This window comes from Rhinopithecus bieti, unplaced genomic scaffold (assembly GCF_001698545.2).
Source record: "Rhinopithecus bieti isolate Rb0 unplaced genomic scaffold, ASM169854v2 scaffold_22745, whole genome shotgun sequence".
NCBI classification, from domain to species: domain Eukaryota; kingdom Metazoa; phylum Chordata; class Mammalia; order Primates; family Cercopithecidae; genus Rhinopithecus; species Rhinopithecus bieti.
The window spans coordinates 1081465-1105572 of NW_016810815.1; the positions used below are offsets into that span (position 1 = coordinate 1081465).

Here is a 24108-nt window from a genome sequence, read left to right on the forward strand (position 1 = left end):
GTTTTTTGTATTTTTAGTAGAGACGGGGTTTCACCATGTTAGCCAGGATGGTCTTGATCTCCTGACCTCGTGATCCGCCCGTCTCGGCCTCCCAAAGTGCTGGGATTACAGGCTTGAGCCACCGTGCCCGGCCTTCACTTTTTACTTTATAAACTTCTTTTCGGTGTGAATAATTTTTACGACAAGCAATGTATTACTTTTGTAATTTTAAGTTTTAAAAGAATGAGTGGGCACCAAATGCCTTTCTGGATGGTCACAAAAAAGGATATATCCTTGTTTCCCTTGAGTACTCAGGAGCCCACTGTACACTCCATCAGGGAACAACACAGGCTTCCTAAGGGTAGGAAGGACCTTCCAGGCCCTCTCAGACCCTAATCAGTCATTCCCAGGCACCCATCTTCCTTACAGAACTGCAAGAATTCATCACCTCTCAAAGCAGGAACCACACTCTCTAGCCTATCATATCCCCCCACCTCAAAACTAGCTTTCGAGAGGGGTCCAGTACATCCTGCTGCCCTAGAGGCCAATGTTACAGTCCTTTATGTGTTGAGTTTTACAGCTGATTTTGTCCCAAAACAGACTGGTCAACAAAACAATAAATGTGGGGAAGTGATAAAGGTTGTGCAATGTGCTCATTATCCATTGCTGTGTGACAAATTATTCTAAAACTAAGCCCCTTATAATAAACATTTATTATCTTGCAGTTTCTGTCGATTGGGAATTTGGGCATGTCTTAGCTAGGTGTCTCTGGCTCAAGGTCTCTGATAAGACTTCAGTCAAGCTGTTGGCTGGGGCTGCAGTCTCATCTGAAGGCTCACCTTTTAAGCAGGATCTTCTTCCAAACTCCCTCATGTGGTTGTTGGCAGGTCTCAATCCCATGCCACACGGGCCTCTCCACAAGACTGCCAAACACAGAGCAGCTGGATTCCTCCAGGATGAATGATCCAAAAGAGAGCAAGAAAGGGCAAGCACTCAACATAAAAGGGATAGTCTTCAATGATCTAATCTTGGAAGGGACATCCCATTATTTCTGTCGTATTTGTTAGAAGCAAATCACTATGTTCTGCCTATACTTAAGGAGAAGAGATTATACAAGGATATGAATACTGGAGAACAGAAATCATTGGAGGCCGTCTGAAAAGCTGTCTACTACATGAAATCTTTAGGTTCTCAGGGCTATTGTCCTAACTATTCCTCTCTGCAGCAATGCAAGGAGACATCCCAATGGCCCCAGGTTGGTCCTGTGGTTGCAGAAGCTCCCCAGTCTTTCCCTTGCGCCAGCCCTTTTCTTTATTAGGGCCAGCCCAGGTACAAGGAGACAGTAAGAATGTGTCAGTAGAACACCAGTGTCCACTCAGTCCACTCTGTCCCCACCCATGAGTCAATGTGCTTCTCCAGGACCTCCCACCAGGAAGTCTCCCTGTTCCACACAGGAGGAGTCCCTAGAGGTGCTTTCCTTCTCAGCTGTGGTTTTTCCCAGAGGTTAAAGGCCTGTTCTGGGGAACATAGGGCATATTCTGAGGTTAGCGGTTGGGGCACTGGAGACAGACCTGGGTACAAGCACTGATCTCACCATCTACTAGTGTGTAAACTTTAACATGAATCTTGTTCATATTTTGCAGCTAGCAAATAAGTGAAACCAACGCCTCCCTCAAAGGAAGGAGTGTTGGAAGGACTGAATGAGATAATGCAGTACAATCACATAGCAAGACAGTGAACGTGAGCTTTTGTAATTATTGCTAGTGTTAGTTTCTAACTCGAAATCCAAAAAACTAAAGGAAGTCAAAGAGGAATAGTCATCCTAATGAGTATAAAGACTCCTACCATGAAAGCACTTTTTATTGCACAAAATGGGCTTATGCTCATACCTCGTTTTGTAGAGAAGGACAAAACTTCTTGACCCAGAGAAAAGCTGACTGCAGATCCTCCCTTTGTCCCAGAAGGGACAAATGGGACAAGGTTCTCCTGCTCTGGGCAGCAAAGCATGCAGGAAACAAGCCTTTCCACCTAGTGCCCCTTTCTTGAACCCCATATGTTTTCCTTCCACTGTTTATTTCCATGGAGACGGAGATATTAAAAGGAGGAAGCATAAGTTAAGGCTGGGTGGAACCCAGCAGTAAGCATGAGATCTTGAGTTAAACTTGGTATCCGCCTGGGATATGATGTTGGGTAAGTCATGAGTCAAGCTGTGTTTTTTTCTTCATTCATAAAATGGGGGTTTTAATAACATCCACTGGCCTTTTGTAAGAAATGAGAAAGACTACAGAGTCCCAGAAAAAGTGTGAATTTTAAGGTAACAAATCCTAAGATTGCAAAAGTAAAGGCAATCTCTTCCCTTCTGGAAGGGAGAGATTTGAAACAAAATGTAGCTAACCACTCTTCAAAATCATGGAAATAGCTTCCTTCATTTTGGATGGGGTAGTGTCTTTGAGATCATTCTGTTGACTGGGAAGTATGTTTGAGCCTGGGGTCAAGGGAAGCTTTTCCTTGTTTGCTGGATCCCAGAGAGGGTTGAATGCCTACATCTAGGGAAGGGGAGATTTGTTCAAAGGCTTCCTGGGCTGGAGTGGGGAGGGCAGCAAGTTGGCCCCTGTAGCATGTGGCCACCGGGGCAGAGTAGAAAAAGGAACATGGCCTATGGCTCCTATGGCTCCATGGGCAGGCAGACCAGAATCCAGCCTTTGCTTTGCTTCATGGTCTGATAGATACCTCCTCTTCCAGCTAAGGCAGGAGCCTGGTTCCACAGAGGTCCAACTGGGAAAGGCAGGAGGGGACCAGCGGGAGGGCTCAGAAGTTTGGGGCCAGGCTGCTGGCTGAGGTTCAAGCAACAACCAGGATGGACCTGTGGAACAAATGCATGCTCCTTGGGAACCGTGGAAACGTGGGGTGGGGAAATGAAAAAAAGGCTGGATTTCCTGCATGTGGAATGGAATTTTTTCAGTTGGGCACTAAAAGCTGGCCAACCTGGGGACAGCCAGTTAACATTATTGCTAATCCTGACAAGGGAAATACTGCACCTTGGTCCTAGGGTGGCGGCCCCTGTCAAGGGGGCAACGGCACCACTCAGATCCCTGTTCTGGGAAGCAGCAGCTCTGCCACATCCTTGGCTTGATCCCAGATTCCACCCATGCTCGTTCTTTCCTCTCTGCTTTAAGGGGGCCCACAGTCGAAATGCACAAATGGATTCTCAAAACCAGAGTACAAGGACATGCTATGTGTCTTCATCAGGTATAAGGGATATACTCACTGACAACTGTTTTAGGTCTCTCCAAGGCTTTGCTCTAAAATGAACTGCTTTTGAAGAGCCTTCCCCCTCCCTGGAAATTTCTGAAATACAGTGACTCATCACAGGCTTCTACAGGATCCCCTAACTGGTCTTCACTCCTCCAGCCTGACCTCCTCAAAGCCACTTGCTGCAGCCAAGGTAATGTGTCTTCAATGCAAATTCAACCCAGCGTGCCCTTGCTTAAAACCCTTTCATGGCTCCCTACTGCTCCTAGGTTGGTCAGTGCCTGGGCTCCCCACTCCCTCCCGACTCCCATGTCTAGGCCCTAAGCAATCTTCCCCTCCCTTCCACTGCAGCTGCTCCACATGACACCCTCCCTTCATTCTCTACTCTCCAGCCAGTTTTTCTAACAAACATGTTTTTCCTCACTTTAGAGTTCTTGTACAAGCTGTCATCTTTGTGTAAAATGTTCACCTCCCCACCTCTTCACCCAGCTTATTCATCCTTCAGGACTCTACTTCCCTCCAGAAAGCCCTTCCTGGTTCCCCCAGAGTAGCCAGGGCCCCCTTGGTTTGCTCCTTTGCCTCTTCCTTCATAATGCTCAACTCACTTGCAGCTTCTTGTCCAGTGCTGGTGATCACGACTGGACTGTGAGCTCCACAAGGGCAGGGGTGGTGTCTGACTGGGGGGCTTTGGGGCATTTGAGTAAACACTTTTTTGAGCAATGATCACTTCTTTTTGAGAGCCCTTTTCGTTTTCCAACAGTTTAGCCCTGTTTATTTTATATTTGGAAAAATTTGTCTTGATTTTAAACTTCAGAATTTATATTTGCAAATAAAGGCTTACTTTCTGAAAAATGAAAAGGTTTACTTGTTTGAAGGAATAACTTACGCTCTAGACATTTACTTCACTTGTTAGAAGTCTGGGTAAATTTACTAAGAATGTTTCCAAATGTTTTCTTACTATCCAGAAGTGTTAGAATACCTAATTTTGTTCCTTGAGAGATCATAATTTTCCACACTGCTATGATTACTTTTAGAATCAGCTCTAAACCATTTAAGATCCATCACATTTCTAATTTAGTTATTTCCTGAAGGAAATAAGCAGTAAGAACACAACACCCCCTAAATCAATACAGCTATTTATAAGCAAATGATGTAGACATTCTTCAAAGCTCTTTGCTTGCTTTTGTTACCATTCCAATCTAACCGGGTATTTGCAAGGAGCTGCTATCAGATAAAATCAGCTGCAAATAATTGACCTATTTCTCAACACTATTTTCACACTTTGAAGTAATCTGCAAGAAACTTTTTGATTCAAAGAGTCTTATTTTATAAATGTAATACATTTTTCCCTCAGTATTTTTTAAAGTATGTTTCATCAGGTACACCAAAGTACAGCCAACTGGCTCTACAATTTGCATTAAAAGGAGTCAGAATCACACCCACATGGTTAGTAACAAAGGCTAGCACTACATAAAGGCATCTTTACATGGAATAAAGAGACACATATGTGAACAGTCACAGGAGCCCAGTTAGCATATAGAATCTTCCACAGAGGGTTAAAAGAATTGTTACAAAAATAAAGCCCATAATTGCTATTAGAGGCAAATAACTGCTGAAGCAGCATTCACGGTCTCAAGCAACAGAAGTAACAAAGCAGCCTGAAATATCAGGGACTGACCCACAGTTCCTCCCAGAAAACAGCCTCCTCTCACCGCAAGGGGGAAAAGACGTATAGTGAGGACTTTGCCAGAGAAAAAAACAAATGGTTTCAGATAGTTTTTCCTATGTTGTACTTTCCAGGAATTATATAACTATTCCTCTTTAAATAAACAAATCGTCCCTGGGACAGGTTGGGTTTTCAAGAATACACAACCTGGATTTGGGTAGGGTATGTCCAAGGCAACCAGACATGTATGCACGCAGGTGGAACTCCCAGCTGCCTCAGGAAGTCTTGCTTCATTCTTTTTTAAGCAAACTATGGCACCCCATCGTAAACTCTCATACACTATCCCAAGAACAGAGAGCAGGTGGCAGTCACCTCTTCTCTCCCTCTGACTTGTATATGTCAGGATCATTCTGATGCAACATGAGAAATGTAATCCACCTGGTTTAAGGGGAGAGGAAAATAATCATAAGGCTGAAGGGATAAGACTACAGTAGTTCAGCTGGACTCGCTTAGAGTCAGAAGCAGGAAGAGTGCAGGAGGATGGAGGCCTCCATGGAGCCTCTTGGGAAGCACCTGCCAGGAAGCAGCAGCTGAGATGAGGTGATCAAGGACATGCAGGGCTGCATCTGTCTAGAAACTGCGGGGCAAGAGGCCTGAGGGCTGGCACAGGCTGACCAACGCCCTTGGAAGCCCAAGACTGCACTGCTTTGTGGTCCCACAATAGAGAAAGTCACAAGAAACAGTAGCGATAATTTATCCCCTTCACACAATGCCTGATGGGGGCCACCCACAAGTCATAAATAACCAGAGGACACAGGTGGTAACCACAAGGGTGTGTAGGAAAGTAATGACCTGAATAGGGGTGGGGAGTCAGGAGAGGGCAGTGTCAAGAGCTTAGGGCTTATAGCCAGGCCATCTGGGCCCAGTCCTGGCTCTGTTACTTTCCAGTTATGTGACCTTAGGCAACCTCTCACTGCCTGCTTATTCACTGGGCTACTGTGAGCATTCAATGAAATGATGCATTCAAATGCCTAGCAAAGTGCTAGGCACAAAGCAAACAATGCACAGCAGCTCTCATGATCATCCTTATTCGAGAAAAGAGGCCATCCTTAATGACCCTGGAACACCTCTTCTAGTGGAACCCATGGGCTGCACTAGGCTACCCTCACAGTAGTACTATCAATGCTGTCTCTCAATTGATGAGCCTCAGGTGTGGTGGGAATGGACTTGGGAGCTGTGCACAGCAACATGCCCTCCATCTGTAGACCTGAGATGGGGATTTGCCAGTAACCAAGTAGAAAGACACTGCAGTTTATGGTAAGCCAAAGAAGAAAACAAGGAAAGATGCAAAAGCATGGGAAAAAGAAAGAAATAGAATTCAATCATATGGTATAAGGTGAAACAAATATGAAAGTGGTATATTCCTCTACTAAAAGGCAAGGTTTCTCATGTAGGGTCCAACTAAATGCTGTTTGCAAGAATCATGACTAAATCAAGGCAACTTAAAATATTAAAATATCGGCCAGGTACCACGGCACACGTCTGTAATCCCAGCACTTTGGGAGGCTGGGGCAGGCGGATCACCTGAGGTCAGGAGTTCGAGACCAGCCTGGCCAACATGGTGAAACCCCGTCTCTACCAAAAATACAAAACTTAGCGGGGCGTGGTGTTGGGCACCTGTAATCCCAGCTACTCGGAAGGCTGAGGCAGAACTGCTTGAATCCGGGAGGCGGGGGTTGCAGTGAGCCGAGACGGCGCCACTGCACTCCAGCCTGGGCAACAAGGGTGAAACTGAGTCTCAAAAAAATAAAAAATAAAATAAAATAAAATATTAAAATCTAAACTATAGTCAAAGGTTATAAAATAAGTGCAAATGAATCCACATTGAGACATCATCTTGGGCCAGCCACAATGGTTATTATTAAAAAGACAAAAAATAACATGCCGGTGAGGATGTGGAGAAAAGGGAACTACACACTGTTGATGGGAATGTATGTTAGTACAGCCACTGCAGAAAACAGTATAGAGATTGCTTGAAAAACTAAAAATAGAGATACCATACAATCCAGCAATCCCACTTCTGGGTATTTATCCAAAGGAAAAGAAATCAGTATGTCAAAGGGATACCTGCACCTGCATGTTTACTGCAGCAGTATTCACCTCACCCAAGATACAGAATCAACCTAAGTGTTTATCAGCAGATAAATGGATAAAGAAAATGTAATACACACACACACACACACACACACACACACACACACACACAATGGTGTACTATTTGGCCATAAAAAGAATGAAATCCTGTCATTTGCAGCAACATGGATGCAGCTGGAGATCACGATGTGAAGTGAAATAAGCCAGGCACAGAAAGACAAGGATCACATGTTCTCACTCATATGTGCTAGCTAAAAAAGCTGATCTTATGGAGGCAGAGAGCAGAATGATAGATACCAGAGGGTGGGAAGGGTGTGTGGGTGGGAAGGAGGAATAAACAGAGGTTGGTTAATGGGTACAAATACACAGTTAGAGAGAAGGTATAAGTTCCAATGTGCAATAGCAGAGTAGGATGATTATGGTTAACAATGCATTGTGTATTTTGAAGTAGCTAAAAGAGAGGACGTGAAACATTCCCAACACACAGAAATGATGAACACCCAAGGTGCTGGATACCGCCTAATACCCTGACTTGATTATTACACATTCTATGCATGTAACAAAATGCCACATATGCCCCTTAAATATGTAAAATATTATCTATCAATACAAATAACGTCTTCACCTAGCAAAAAAAAAAAAATGAAAAATAAGATGTCACACAATTAATATCAGACAACAGAAGTAAAAGCAAGTAACAAATGGAACCAAGATAACTTTGTGTGGAGTACTTCACAATGAATCTATAACTGTTACAAACTTCTATATACTAAATATGTAAGGCACAAACTACTAGAAATATAAGGGGACTGTAACATATACTTCTTTCCGGATAGATCAAGTTGTCAAAAACTCATAATTTAAACATTACAATGCAATTATAAGATTAATTTGAGACACCGCACCTTCTTTTCCAGCATGCACCACGAAACATGTATAAAAACCGATGTTACATTAAGCCACAAAACAAATCTCAAAAATTAGAGAGGACTATGTTTTTAAAAACCTAAGCCATTCATACAAGCATTATTCGTAATAGTCAAAGAATGGACACAATTCAAATGTTTATCAAATAAATGGATATCGGGAGGCCAAAGCGGGCAGATTGCCTGAGCTCAGGGATTTGAGACCAGTCTAGGCAACATGGTGAAACCCCGTTTCTACAAAAAAATACAAAAAAATTAGCTGGATGTGGTGGCATGCACCTGTAGTACCAGCTACTTGGGGGGCTGAGGCGGGAGGATCGCTTGAACCCGGGAGTTCCAGGCTGTAGTGAGCCAAGATCATGCTACTGCACTCCAGCCTGGGCAAAAGAGCCAGACCCTGTCTTAAAACACAAATGGATAAATAAAACGTGGTACATCTGCAGAGCGGAACATGATTTGGCAGGAAGAAGGAATGGGGCAACCCGCTTGGGTCCCCTCCCACGCTGTGGAAGCCTTGCTCTTTCGCTCTTCACACTAAATCTTGCTGCTGCTCAAAAAAACAAACAAACAAAAAACCAAACAAACAAAAAAGAAAACATGATGCTATGAGAAAGAAGTCAGTCATAAAGACAGCATATTGTATGATTCCATTTATATGAAATTTCTAGAACAGGAAAATGTGTGGAGACATAAAGTAGATTAATAGTTGCCTAAGGCTGAAGGTGGGAGAGGAGGGTTGGCTAGAGGGAAATGGGAATGACTGCTCATGGGCATGGGGTTTCTTTATGGAGTGATAAAATGCTTTAAAATGATTGTGGTGATGTTTTGCACATCTGTGAATATTACTAAAAACCAGTGAATTGTACACTTTAAATGGATTATGTATTAATTATATTTCAATAAACTGTTTTAAAACTAAAAACAAAAGCCTAAGCCCTTGAAAATGAAAAAAACACTATCTTAAATAATATTTGCATCAAAGAAAAATTAAAACCATAGAGAGTATTTAAAGAATATCACTGACACCATTACACACCAAAACGTGTAGGATGCAACAAAAGCAGCAATTAGAGGAAAATTTATAGCCTTGTTTTCTATGTTAAAGTGAAAAAAATAACATATACACAAATAAACCAATAATTCAACTCTAGTAGTTAACAGAAATGGCAAAACAACTTAAACTCAAGGAAAATAGGAGAGATGAATTATAAGAGACACACATGGAAAGTTCATATTTCATTATGTTTAAGATGTCACCTTTTATCAGGTGTGTCTTTTTCTATGCATCACTAAGAAAAACTGCTGCCAATTAAACAATGTCACAATGCTTTGTTATCAATTGCAAGATGTATCCCAATTTCAGAAGTGTTAAAATGTGGAAAGAAAATGCACATCTTTGACTGATAAAATACAGTAAACTAAAAAGCAGAAAGACAGTGTGACTGAAAACAAATCCAAAATTTAATCTTTGGAAAGAACAATAGACAAGGAGGTAAATTTTAAAAATTTAAAAAAGAAAGAAAACAAAAAATACAAAGTATTAGAAATACTAAAGCAAATATAACCTTACTTATACATATATATATATATTTCTTTTAGTTTTTTTAGTTATATTTTAGTATATTTTGTTATATATTTTTAGTTATATTTGCTTTAGTATTTAGTGTATATATATAGAGAGAGAGATTCAAATTTATAAGATAATACTATATCATCAAAAAATTAAGAAAAAAACTCTACACTAATAATATTGAAAATCTGGATCAAATGGACAATTTTCTACTAAAAAACAAATTTTCCAAGTTGGCTTTAAAAGAATTAAATATTTTAATTAATTTTTAATTAAAAGAATTAGAAAATCTAAGTAAACANTATAACCTTACTTATACATATATATATATATTTCTTTTAGTTTTTTTAGTTATATTTTAGTATATTTTGTTATATATTTTTAGTTATATTTGCTTTAGTATTTAGTGTATATATATAGAGAGAGAGATTCAAATTTATAAGATAATACTATATCATCAAAAAATTAAGAAAAAAACTCTACACTAATAATATTGAAAATCTGGATCAAATGGACAATTTTCTACTAAAAAACAAATTTTCCAAGTTGGCTTTAAAAGAATTAAATATTTTAATTAATTTTAATTAAAAGAATTAGAAAATCTAAGTAAACAATGCTCATGAAAGTAATTTTAAAACTGTCAAAAACGTAACTTCAAAAAATTGCACTAGATCCCCTGCAAATATCAGGAGTCACTTCTATATAATCTTGGTTTCCCTTGTTATTAGAATTATTTTAGAACATAAAAGATCAAAAGATTTTTTCATAAAATTGGCATAACCCTGACATCCAAACTGCAAGAAGTATTTTCACCTATTAAATTGGCAAAGACAAAAAAGAAAGAAAGAAAAGGAAAAAAAAAAAAAACTATGAAAAGCATAGTATTTGTAATGTGGGAGAAACAGGCAATTTCATCCCTTTCTGATGAAAGTACAAATTGACACAACTTCTCTGGAGTGCATTTTGGAAATATACATGAAAAGGCATAAGTTTTTGCACACGTTTTGAAGCTGTGCACACTTCTAGGAATTTATCACAAGGTAATAATCACAACTACATGTAGAAAGCTTTTGCAATAAGGATGTTCATTGAGACATTTTAATAGCAAAAATGTAGAAACACCTTAAATCAGGGGTTCCCAACTCTCCGTTAGGAACTGGGCCACACAGCAAAAGGTGAGCAATGGGCTAGCAAGCATTACTGCCTGAGCGCCACCCCCTGTCAGATCAGTGGCAGCATTAGATTCTCATAGGAGCGCAAACTCTACTGTGAACTGCACATGTGAGGGATCCAGGTTGTGTGCTTCTTATCAGAATAATTATCTGAGGTGGAACAGTGTCATCCTGAAACCACTCTCCTCAGCCCACTCTCCATCCATGGAAAAACTGTTTTCCAGGAAACTGGTCCCTGGTGCCAAAAATGTTGAGGGCTGCTGTCTTAAATGTTCAATATTGGAGAGCAGATTCGAGTTTGACAAATCTATCTGATGGGACTGAGTCATAGTATCGAAAAGTAGATAACATTTTTGTTTTTTTGAGACAGAGTCTCACTCTGTTACCCAGGCTGGAGTGCAGTGGCCAGTTCTCAGCTCACTGCAAGCTCCGCCTCCCGGGTTTACGCCATTCTCCTGCCTCAGCCTTCCGAGTAGCTGGGACTACAGGCGCCTGCCACCTCGCCTGGCTAGTTTTTTGTATTTTTTAGTAGAGACGGGGTTTCACCGTGTTAGCCAGGATGGTCTCGATCTCCTGACCTCGTGATCCACCTGTCTCGGCCTCCCAAAGTGCTGGGATTACAGGCTTGAGCCACCGCGCCCGGCGGAAAGGTAGATAACATTTTAAAGATAAAATAACATTTTAGGATACAGTAAACATGCATATTTTAGATATGTCCAAATGATTAAGATATGAAGCAAATATCTTTAGGTGAGATAACAAAAGCTATTAACTTTTTTCTCTAATTCCTTACAATTAACATGCATTATTTTCTAACCAGAAAAATTAATAAGCATTACTATAATTTTATTTGTACATATGAAATATACTAATAATGCCCAGAGAACCAGAACAGAGGGTTTGTGCCTGACATGCCCCAGTTCAGGAGGATGTGGATGAACCAGTAAGAGTCTTATCACTGTCACTGAGACCCATCTGGGCTGCAGCCTGGGGAACCTTGGGGCCCACAGGTCTTTTAAATAAAAAGCAGAACATCCTTTGTATATCACCCTAATCCAGGTTTCCATCCTTGGGAAGTATCAACAGCCTGTTCCAACCCAAGGAGCCAACCAATTGCCTCTTTATCTATGGGCCATGTCACTTCCTGGAAATTTCTCAAGTAGAAACTGTAAAAACATCTTATTTGGCGCAGAGTAGGCTTCTTAAAAAATAATAAGCCAATTCAAACTCCTACCTAGATAGGGAATACTTGGAACCATCTTCAGGCTTCGGATATATTCCCGTGTCCGCTTGTAATTATCTTCTTTCGACATCAGGTAGTCCAATTTCTCAAAGGTAGTCTTGTCTTTTCGATTCAAAAGCTAGAATGAGAAGAAAATATAGCAAAATAAATAAACCAGAAGAAGCTAAAGACTGGATAACTGTGGATGAATGCTAAAAGGGAAAATCCTAAGTGGCACATCTATGGTGTGTCAAATCCTGGACAGAACCAAGGATTTTAAAAGGCTGTTTCATGCATATGAGGTAGGAGGCAGGACTCGACTCCAGAGGTGGGGCTTGGACACTGGACCAAATTGAGGACTAGCTAAAACAGGGACGAGGCAGAAGCAGTTTTCTATGAGATACGCCCACCAGTGTGCCATGTCAGTTTACCATCGCCATAGCAACACCTGGATGTTACCACCCCTTTCCATGGCAATGGCCTGAAAGTTTTTCTAGAAATTTCTGCATAATCTGCACCTTGATTTGCATGTAATTAAAAACACATATAAATATGACCTGCCTCTGAGCTGCTACTCTGGGCACACTGCCTATGGGGTAAGCCCCATACCGCAAGGAGCAATATCTCTGCTGCTGCTGCTGCTGCTGCTGTACACTGCCACTTCAATAAAAGCTGTTGTCTAACACCACGAGCTCGCCCTTAAATTCTCTCCTGGGCAAAGCCAAGAACCCTTCAGGGCTAAGCACCAATTTTAGGGTTTGCCTTCCCTGTATCACAGAGGTGGAAAGCTTCAATCTTGTCATCCTCACAGAATCTCACACTTGGAAGCTACCCCCCAAAGCTCCCTGGCCCACTGTTCTACATGATGTCAGAATCCCCCAAATAACAGCAACTTGTGGGTGCAGAGCGCCTACAACAGCAAGGTGCTAAAGTAGAAAAGCAAACTGCTCAGGGTCACCTGAAGACTTATTTCACAGCTATACCAGGTCTCTTTCCCTGCATCCACAGCTATTTGCTCTCCTCACCATCTCCACGGCTAAAAGTCCTAGTAAGTTCCACACAATTCACATGCCGATGTACACAAAGCCAAGCCATCGCTTGAATCCAGGCTACATCCTCCAGATCCCCCACAGCCAACTGTGTCATATTTACACTGGATGTGGTAATTTTAATCAAAAAACGACAACCTTCTTTTCTCTATGCAGTTATCGAAGTGGCAACTTAGTTAAGCAAATACAGAATGAACAGGTATCCAGAGTCAGAGGTTAGAGAAGCAAAACCCTTTGTGACTGAGATCTCTGGTATGTAAAGCTGGCCACCAAGGAAACAGTGGCTCAATGTGCATTTGAAGCCTTCTCAAAAGAAAGGAACAGAAACCAGAACTCCTGGCTTTCAAGACTTTATGCTAAGGACTCAGGCTGTGGTCAACCTGAAAGTCCCAAGTCAAGGCCCAGTGCCAGAAAATGGCAACATGGCTTACTGAACACGGCTTTAAGGAAAGAAGTCTAGGCAGAAAGGCCAGGCTTAAAAGGAGGAGCTGGGGGAGGGGTGGCTGAAGCAAAGTATGAGGCTGTTGCTGGCAGCATCCCTGAGTCTAGCTGCCAGGGCCCAGTGCTTCTGGGATTGGAGGTCAATGGCTAAGCCCAAGAGGATGAATAAACAGAAGCCCCAGGGTTGGAGTCCCTTTGACCAAGGTGTTCAGACCCCGATCGTCTGTGCAAGGACCGAGAACAAGAGACCCACCATGTTCATCAGACTGACGTAGGCCAGTGTTCAAAAGCCCCGTCGTGCAATGGAGAGGAGTGGGACAATAACTGCCTAGCACCTGGGGAAGCCGTGCAGTTCCTGAGACCTGGGTCTGCAATTCCCAATTCCCAAACTCAGGCCATGTCTGGTGCATTAGGGAGCCCTGGGCTGCTTTGGGAAGGCCCTGTCTGGTTCCTTCATCTTCAGCCTCTGGGGCCACAGAGGATGCAGCCATGAGACAGCCCACTTGCACAGGAGCAGTGGTAGCTTACGAACTTCGGTAAGGAGAGGCAGAAGAATATGCTGAAAGGAAGGTTCTGATGCTGAAGAAGCTGAAGGATAAAAGTGAACTTTTCTTTTCCCACTGGGGAACTCAGGACATATCAGTGTGGGGATGCTACACAGATGCTCAGGACAATGGCTGCTTAACTGGTTTGCTAAAATGGACAGGGAAAAACACCATCTTCTACTTGCTGTTTGTAAAACACTGTAATGTATAATTCATCTAATCTTCACAAAGCCCAGTGGTAAAAATGGAGCAAGGACTTTTACCTCCATTTCCAGTTCATAATCACAAGTATTAACTTTTCCAAATATCTTCGGGGAACTTGATTCAACAGAGGAGAGAGATATAGTACAGCAATGTGGTAAGTAAACAGAGACTGATAACACAGACAAAAAATAAATGAGCTACTTGGGAGACTGAGGCAGGAAGATTGCTTAAGTCCAGGAGGTTGAGGCTATAGTGAGTCTTTCTATAGTGAGTCTTGATTGCATCACTGTACTCCAGCCTGGGTGACAGAGCAAGATCCTGTCTCTAAAATAATAATAATTGTTATTACAAATGAATTATGGGAAAAGGAAGTGTCAAGGAAAGCTATATAGAGAGGCAGCATTTGAAATGAACACTTAAGGATGAGAGATTTGTCAACGAACAATATATACTCAGACCAGAACCAGATACCTACTGGAAAACAGCTCCATTGTGGTTTCGTTTTGTTTTTGTGGAGACAGAGTCTCCCTCTGTCTCCCAGGCTGGAGTGGAGTGGTACAATCTCAGCTCACTGTAACCCCTGACTCCTGGGGTCAAGCAATTATTCTGCCTCAGCCTCCCAAGTAGCTAGGATTACAGGCATGTGCCACCATGCCCACCTAATTTTTGTTGGTTTTTTTTTTTTTTTTTTGAGACGGAGTCTCGCTCTGTCGCCCAGGCTAGAGTGCAGTGACCGGATCTCAGCTCACTGCAAGCTCCACCTCCCGGGTTTACGCCATTCTCCTGCCTCAGCCTCCCGAGCAGCTGGGACTACAGATGCCCGCCACCTCGCCCGGCTAGTTTTTTTGTATTTTTTAGTAGAAACGGGGTTTCACCGTGTTAGCCAGGATGGTCTCGATCTCTTGACCTCGTGATCCGCCTGTCTCGGCCTCCCAAAGTGCTGGGATTATAGGCTTGAGCCACCGCGCCTGGCCAATTTTTGTATTTTTAGTAGCGACCGGGTTTCACCATGTTGGCCAGGCTAGTCTCAAACTCCTGACCTCAGCTGATCCACCCGCCTTGGCCTCCCAAAGTGTTGGGATTACAGGCATGAGCCACATGACCGGCCAAAGAACTGCTCCATTGTTAAGCAGACCACTCATGTCCCTTACTCAGGAGGTCATTCTTTATTAATGCAACATAGAACCCCTTACTTCTTTGGCAATGGCAGCCATTAAACAAATCTGGATGTCCTCCTCACACACACTGTGGCTGGGCCAAGCTGGCTCCCAGGGCTCAGGTAACTGGTTCTCCAGTCTCAGCTGAGGGACTGCCCATGTCCCTTGCCATGCCCAGCCTACCTGCCCAGCCTGTCAAGTGCCTATATGGACAGCACCTCAGAGGTGATCAGCCTATCTTCTATGCCTCATCCCCAACTTGTCCCACATACTCACAGACATTCAGAAGGGCTGAATCTAGTTAATTTTACTCATCTGCTCCCTTCTGTGCCTACAAAAGAGACTCAGACAGCATCAGCTTTCTCAAGAATAGTGCATAGGTCACTAGAAGACATCAAAAAACCCTAAACATGTATTTCCCATGATGTATTTGAAAACTGAGAATTTCCTCTAGAAAAATGCAGGAATAAGCCAGGAATTAGTAAGACACGGGAAACAGGAAATTGTGGATCCAATCCAGGAGTAGGAAAGGGAGATACGGGATGACCAATGAACAGCAGGCCTTAAGAACAACTGGTCCACATTGGATCAGCCCTAGAAGAGATGTCTCCAGAGAAAAAGTGGCTTGATTAAAAACCTGACATGATGGCACATGGAGGGGAGGGGATAGACATATTTATTATATGTAATAAAAAAATAAAATTATTTTAGGATTACTTAGATATCTGGTAGATAGGATAAGAAAAAGTTTTTTAAGGCAATTAGAAATTCCAGAAAAATGGGTAGGGCATGGTAGCTCACACCTGTAATTTCACTACTTTGGGAGGCCAGGAGTTTGATACCAGCCTGGGCAACAGAGCAAGATACCATCTCTACAAAAAAATTTTAAGGCCGGGCATGGTGGTTCACGCCTGTAATCCCAGCAATTTGGGAGGCCGAGGCGGGCGGATCATGAGGTCAGGAGTTTGAGACCAGCCTGACCAACATCTTGAAACCCTGTCTCTACTAACAATACAAAGATTAGCCGGGTATGGTGGTGGGTGCCTGTAGTCCTGGCTACTCTGGAGGCTGAGGCGGGAGAATCACTCGAACCCAGGAGGCGGAGGTTGCAGTGAGCCGAGGTTGCGCCACTGCACTCTAGTCTAGGCAACAGAGTGAGACTCCGTCTCAAAAAAAAAAAAAAAAAAAAAAATTAGCTGGGCATGGTGGTGCACACTTGTAGTCCCAGCTATTTGGGAGGCTGTGGCAGGAGGATTGCTTGAGCCCAGGAGTTCAAGGTCGCAGTAAGCTATGAGCTATCACACTCCAGCCTGGGCAACAGAAAGACCCAAAACAAAAACAAACAAACCAAACCAAACAAAAACAAAAACAAAACAAAACAAAAAAACAAATCAATCCAGGGAAATGACAAAATATTCAAGGAAGGGCATATTATTCATAGTTTACTACTTGACTCTATAGTGAGGCATACTTATTCCTAATCATTAAAACACCAACTATTCATTTAACAAAAGTGATTTCGCTATAATGATGAATGTGTTTGAGGAACAAGGGAAGGTGGTTCAGGAAAACTAAACAAACATCTAGCATACAAAGAAGTCACCAGATGCTGTCTAAAGCAGATGGGTCAAGAAACTGTGGCAAAAGCACATTGGTAAATATATGGCCGAAACTACTAGAAGAAGCCGCTTAAACTGAAAGTGGTTGCCTCTGGGGAATAACTGGGGTGTGGAGAGATGAGTGATGAGTGTTAGTTGTTTCACTAAATCTCTCAGTACCTAGTGATTTTTAAAATTCATGTGCATGTAATGCTGATAACTTTTTTAGGTTTAGTTTTTTAAATATAGGGTTTGTTTGCTCAGAAAATAACAGCATTTACTCACATGTTTTAAGCTTTCATTACAAGAACCATAAACTGCAAACCTCATCTGAATTTGAGGGTCCCTTAGATTTTGGAGTTTATGGGAAGCCTCAGGAAGAAACCATCAGAACTACATACGAGAAAGTAAATTGTCTGCTTACCCAGAGTCAAACAGATACTAAAATCATTCTTGTTCAAGAAAAGAGATAAGGAAGTAAGGTTAAGGAAAATTTCACTAAGTATAACTTCACTTCTAGTAAAGTTTAGAAGTCTTGGAGCACCCTGAGATTTTCTTCCATAATATTGATCATGATTGTGCTTGACTATATGATTACATTTGTGTCTCCCTCCACAAATTATGGACTCCATGAGGAGGGTGACCATGCTGGCTACATCCACTCTACTGATCCCTGTATCTGGTATGATTCCTGACACAGAGGAAATTGCTGCCAAAATATTTGCTACATAAAAGAATCATGAGAAAAATAACAACAACTGAAAAATCCAATTACTTGGAAAATTTTGAATATTCAAATAATTCTTAGGCAAAAGACCAAATAAAAGCCAAGATAATGGACTATTTACAAGCCATACATAATTAGAATACTGTACATTAAACTGTGTGATGAGGCCAAAAGCACATTAGGAGGAAACTTTGTGGCTTTAAATTCATTTGTTATTAAACAAGAACTAATATAAATGAACTACATATTCAACTCAACAAGCTAAGAAAATAGTGGGAAAATGGGAGAAAGAAATCAATGGGTAAAAGTAGAAATTGGCATGTTAAAAAACAAAACATCGAACTAAAAAAAGCTAAACATCAACCCTATAGAAATGATTACGAAACCTAAGAGCTAATTTTTATAAAATATTAATAAAATAGGTAAAATGTATATTAAAAAGCAAAAATATACAACATAGGACTGAGAAAGGGGCTATAACCACATATGCAAAATGAATTAATTTACAAGGTAAAAACAAAGTCCCTCCTTATTAATTTTGAATCATTTTCATGGTGCAAAGGATAAATGGGACTCACAAACCATGAGGTCAAAAGCCAGGAAGATCACAAATCTTGGAGAAATACCTGAAGAAGTGGATGGCTTCTGGAATTTCCCGTCATGCTCTGAGTACCTTGTATGTGGCACTTGTATTTGACTGATCACAAACCACCGTTCCCCTTTCTAGTAAAGCAGTTCAAATCTGGAAGTTGTCTCCATGGAGGAGAAAAAAATTTCTCCAAATTTTCTTTATAAGGACTTCGGTGTCTTGCTCCCTTGCCTCGAGAGAATATTTCTTGATACATGGAAATATTTTTTAGCAAAGAGCCTGCTGCTCCAAATATGTTAAAATTGGCTTAAAATTCCATTTCAATTCCAGTGTCTACTGTTGATACGGAAAGAATTTTTAGTGTTGTGGATAATCTATGGACCAATGGATTCAGCAGACTAAGTATGGAAGCAGTAAGGAAACGAACTGGAATTTTTAAAATAATTTTTTACTTCTTTAGATACAACATGCCCATTTCTGAAAAATAAAAAACTACAATGTCACACACCTAATATAAAATATTAGATGCAATAGAGACTACTGTATGTAACACAAGGAAAAATTGTAACTGAAATTTAGTGGTATCCTGGCTAGCTGTCCATGTTTATCTTTGACTAAAGCTATTTTAAACCCTGTACAGACAGAAGTTAATTTGTAGAAAATGTAGTAATATAAATAATTCCTGTCTACAGAAAGGCAAATAATGCCTCATAGAATGCTACTGATTATCACCTTCGGAATAGTGATTAATTTCATACCAATTTTTTTTTTTTTTTTTTTGAGACGGAGTCTTGCTCTGTCACCCAGGCTGGAGTGCAGTGGCCAGATCTCGGCTCACTGCAAGCTCTGCCTCCCGGGTTTACGCCATTCTCCGGCCTCAGCCTCCCGAATAGCTGGGACTACAGGCGCCTGCCACCTCGCCCGGCTAGTTTTTTGTATTTTTTAGTAGAGATGGGGTTTCACCATGTTAGCCAGGATGGTCTCGATCTCCTGACCTCGTGATCCGCCCGCCTCGGGCTCCCAAAGTGCTGGGATTACAGGCTTGAGCCACCGCGCCCGGCCTCATACCAATTTTTAAAGTGATTTTAGCCTTCCTTACCTGATTATAAAAGTGCGGTACTCTAGCTTCTCTTTTGATATGGTTGTAATATCTTACTGGTTCTCTCCTTAATCAATGAGTTAAATAAAATCTTTGACAAGTATTCATCTTATATTTGTATGAGTCATGATTTTATCTTTTTAAAAAATCATCCTTAAACAGTTACATGCACACATATACACATGTATCCAATCACATGCATATACACACACATACATAATCCTGATATTCCCACAAAGACCCAAGAATAGAGAGCCGGCAGGTTGAGTTTGATCCCCTAACATATGTTTGCCGAGGGCCCATTCAGGGTCCAGATCTGGTCTGGCAGTGGGCAGAGAGTCAGGTACCAAATACACATCTCATTTGTTCAACCTGGCTTAGCAAGGAAGGATCAGAAACACTACATAGGAGAGGGTTCTCTAGGGGAAGAACAAACCCTATCACCCAAAGAAGGAACTGCAGGAAGAGAGTCCTGAAAACAAGTCTAGAGGGATTTCAACAAGCACAGATGGGTCTGGAGAGGCCCCGAGGCCACAAAAGGTATCAGTGCGGGCCTGGAGGTGGACACACAAGGGTTGTTTAAAGAAACAGCAGTTTGGCTGAAGTGGAGGCAAGTGTTGCTTTGCATAAGACTAGAAGAGACAGGGGAGAGATGGAAACTCTCCTTTTCACAATGTGTGGTTTTGACTTGGGCATTTGGATGCCATAGACATGTGACACCATTTTGACTGCTTATTCTACTTTTCCAGATACTTCAGCTCAACTTGCAAACAGGGGAACAATCACAAACTGCTAAGCATGAACAGTGAATGGAAAAGAATGAGTTGACTATGGCCATGTTTTAACAGAAAATTCCTCAGGCCAGCTCTCGCATCTCTTGCACACATGACTTGGGGCTCTGAGTTGTTGTGTTGCTGGTGGTAGCAGATGCACCGCTGGCCACAGCTGAAAGGTTTATGGTTTGTTTTTTAGGGTCAGGAAGTAGGTATGAAATCTTTTGGTGTTTGTTGCCAATGTCGAAATGCCTCTATTATGTCCTCAGCACTCTGCAAGACACTCAGCACCCACTAGCTTACATCATGTGCCACATCCCCAGATGCAAGTTTCTCTCAGAAACACTCATGAAGACAGACCAATTCTCTCTCATTCTAGCTCAGTCTCTCTCCTTCACTCAGAGGCATCACTGAAATACAGTGTTGGAAGTCCACATGATGGCTAAAAACTGGCTGACAAAATATTCATTCTCATAAAACTGAAGGTGAAATAAATGCTCAAATGGCAGATCAAAAAGAAAAACTGGCATCGGAATGGTTGTATCTGAGCACAATGCCGCTCTGGAGGAGTGATGGCACAAAGCCCCCGTCCTAGCAAGGTGGATGAGGGGTTGAGGGAGAACACTAAAAACTATCTTTAACCAGGGATGTGAAAACCTTGAAACCATGTTTTGGAGAGATCGCTCCAGTAGCAGTGTGAGGGTGGCCCAGAGAGCGCAAGTCCCGAAGCAATGAGACCAGCTGAAAGAGGATGACAGTTCAGGCCATAAGTAAAAGGGCCTGTCATACAAGGATGGAAGCCTCTGCCAATCCATTCGAGAATAGTCAAGTAGAGTCAAAAATAATAACAACAACAACAGGTAATACTTACCAAACCCTCAATATGAGCCAGGCATAGTTCTAAACATTTTTTCATGTATTTACTCATTTAATCCTCACTGTAAGAGGTAGGCCCAGGGCTCAACTCAGGTGTCTGATTTAAGAGGCCATGCTCTCAATCTCCATGCCCCTCATTTCTTGGTCTGAGGTTCCCACACCAATGCAGATCATATGTAATATGTATTCAGATCCCTTCGCTGCATAAGGTACACAGGCTGGGGTGACAATTTCTCACAGATGAGTTTTTCCACTCATGCTCCCTTGGGGCTCTCCTAGGCTGGAGAGGGACTTTTTGATGCAGCAATACCTGACGTGTCTCTCTGATTTCTATGGGTAGCTGAATTCCAGCCCCCCATGTGTGTGCAGCCGGACTCTCCTCTCTGTGCAGGCATTACAACCCTAGCTCCCAGCTGCAAAGGCTTATACACAGCAGTTTCTCTGAACTCTGCTCACTGTTTTGACTCTGAGAGCACTTTATTTTTAACACATGGTGACTTCCCTTTCTTGGCTTCTAATTTAGCTTTGCTTGTTGGTTTTTTAATTTGGTTGTATTTTATCCAGAATTTGTGTTTGTGTGTTTGAAGCAGGAGACTGGGAGGGAGAGGCTTATTTCTCAGTCTACCATATTGCCTAAGAGTCTAAAACACAGTCTGTTAAGAGAGTCTTCTGGCACTCACCATCATCTTCCTGGAAACCAAAGTTTGATTTCAGACATGCCAAGTGCGAGCTGTCAAAGGAACATGCAAGCAGAGGGCTCTATACAGCAGACAGCTGGAACAGGGTTCTAGGGTACAGGAGAGAGATCAGGGCTGTAACTGAAAAGCCAGCCGTCACTGGGGTACAACAGGTGACACTTGAAGCTCCCCAAGTGGATGAGACCACCAAGGGATAGCAAATGGATCAGGGAAGGTGGAGAGGTCACCGCCTTGCAGAAGATCCACATCCATAGAAACAAAAGGAGTCAAGAGGAAGAAAATTAAGCCAAAGGAAAAGAGATTTTTCAAGATGGGAGTTATGAACAGTGTCCAATGTTGTAGCAATGTCAAGGAAGATGAGGGTGCAAATGTCAGCAGATCTGACTGAGAACTTCTGAGAAGCAGTTCCAAGCCAGACTATGAGGAATGATGAGGATGGGCGAGTGAAGGCTGCAAATGTTGGTTTCATGCAAATGTCTGCATCCATCTCCTTATCGCCTCACCTGACTCACCTCCCACCTGACCAAATGCTCAGAAATGCCTCCAAAAAGCAGCTCAGGCCTATCACCACCTTCTCAACAACATCAGAGGGTGGCTACCACTGAGGCACTGCGTCAGACAAAGTGGGGCAAAGGGCACTTCCTGGATGAAGGACTTTGAATTCCAAAGTATGTGAATGTCACACATCTGCTGTCCTGTGATATTTGCCAAGTGGCCTTAGTTCTCTTAGTACAAGGAGCGATTCTCTGAATTGCACAGCTCAATGACTGTGTCCCCAGATATCTAGGACTGAGAGCCCCATTCCCAGGATCGTTCCCCTCCCAGGTCACCACCCTCCAGACCAGGCCTCCTGACCTGCCTTTCAAGAACTTCAGTTTTCACAATGCTGCGGCAAATGAGTCAAACTCTTTGGATCAATTCAGTAGGAAAGAGTGAATCACTCTGGGAACATGCACAGAGCAAGAAGAGCATGTACATATGTGTGCACACATGTGGTGTATGTGTTTACGCACATGCGCACACATGGCGTGTCTAGCACCTGACTGTAATTACTGTAATGAGTGACTCATCCATACTCTAGGAATTCCATACCCCTAGATCACTCACAAAACAGTCAGTCTCCTCTTGAGATGACTCTAATCAAAGAAAAAGTTTCATCAGCTTCTCAGTTGCTCAAGCCCAAAACCTAGGACTCACGCCTCATTCTCTTCTCATCTCGACATCTCATCCAGCACACAACCTGTCAGCTCTCCCCAGCATATCCAGCATCAGCCTGCTGTTCTAATATCCCCAAACACACCCTGATCCTGCCAACATCCCCTTGCTCCTGAATTCTGCCCTAACCTCCTGAGTAGGCCCCAGTTTCCACTCTTGGTCCCCATCCCCCACCCAATTTGTTTTTCACAGTAGCAACAGTAATTAAAACACAAAACCAAAGAGCAACTGGAAGCCAGATTGTGTCCGTCTCCTGTTTGAAATCCTTCACTGCACTTGGAACAGAACCTAACTCCTCTCCCAGGCTTTCAGCCCAACATGATTGGCCCCGCTGCCCAGCCACTGCCTCGTACATCCATCTCCTCCTGGCACGCTGAGCTCTGGCCACACTGACCTCTGAGTTCCTTGTTCACATCAAGCTGATTCCTGTGCAGGGCTTTGCACCAGCCATCTCCTCTGTCTGGGATGCTCATCCCCTCATCTTGGCATGACTGGTTCCTTTTTGTCATTCAGGCCTTGACTGAAAGTACATGGCTGAATGTACGTTACGCCTGTACTTCAGCATGACGTTAGGGAAGTGAGGCCCTCCCTAATGCCACACTAAAGCAGATACTCGGTCATTCTCTGTCATGTATTCTGCATCACTTTTCTTCCAATTTGACAGCTCCCTGCTGATCACTTCATGTATTCAATAAACATTTATTGATCACTTCTTGTGCCAGCCAGACTAGGCACATGTTTATTCTCCCTGAGTAACATGAAAGCCCATGAGGACAGGGGCCTTGACTACGGCTTCAGAACCTGACATTTGAGAAATGTTTGATTTGCAGAATGAATAAGAGCCACACGGTGATGTGTACTCAGGAAATCAGAATTGGCTGCTACACCTTCCTGCTCAGGTTTCACGGTTCTAAGGGAGCCAATATTCCAAAGTCGTCACAGTGCTGGGGTTAATCATTCCCCATCTGCATTTTTCCAGGCCAGCTATGGTAGCCTTCCTGTTTGTGTATGCAGACAGCATTTATTAAGGGCCTACTGTGTACAGGCCTATGTTCAGTGTCAGTCTGTCCTGTCTAGCTCACCCAGCAGCTAGCACTTAGCAGCCACCCATGGAGAGGCCAACAGGAAGCCCTGCCCTAGCTTAATGACCAATTCTCTGGAGGTCATCCACGATGTGGCCAAGTAACAGGTATCCT

The 24108-nt window shown here is 42.6% G+C and overlaps 1 protein-coding gene across 15 annotated transcripts in view; it reads right to left on the reverse strand.

Moving 5' to 3' along the window:
* The window catches only part of RALGPS1 (Ral GEF with PH domain and SH3 binding motif 1), a 311271-nt gene that overhangs the window by 147272 nt on the left and 139891 nt on the right, over positions 1–24108 (reverse strand). For all 15 annotated transcript variants that reach the window (XM_017892871.1, XM_017892865.1, XM_017892868.1 and 12 more), the window contains one exon: positions 11954–12080. In XM_017892871.1, the coding sequence (XP_017748360.1) occupies positions 11954–12080 (127 nt within the window). The remainder of the gene's footprint in view (positions 1–11953; positions 12081–24108) is intronic.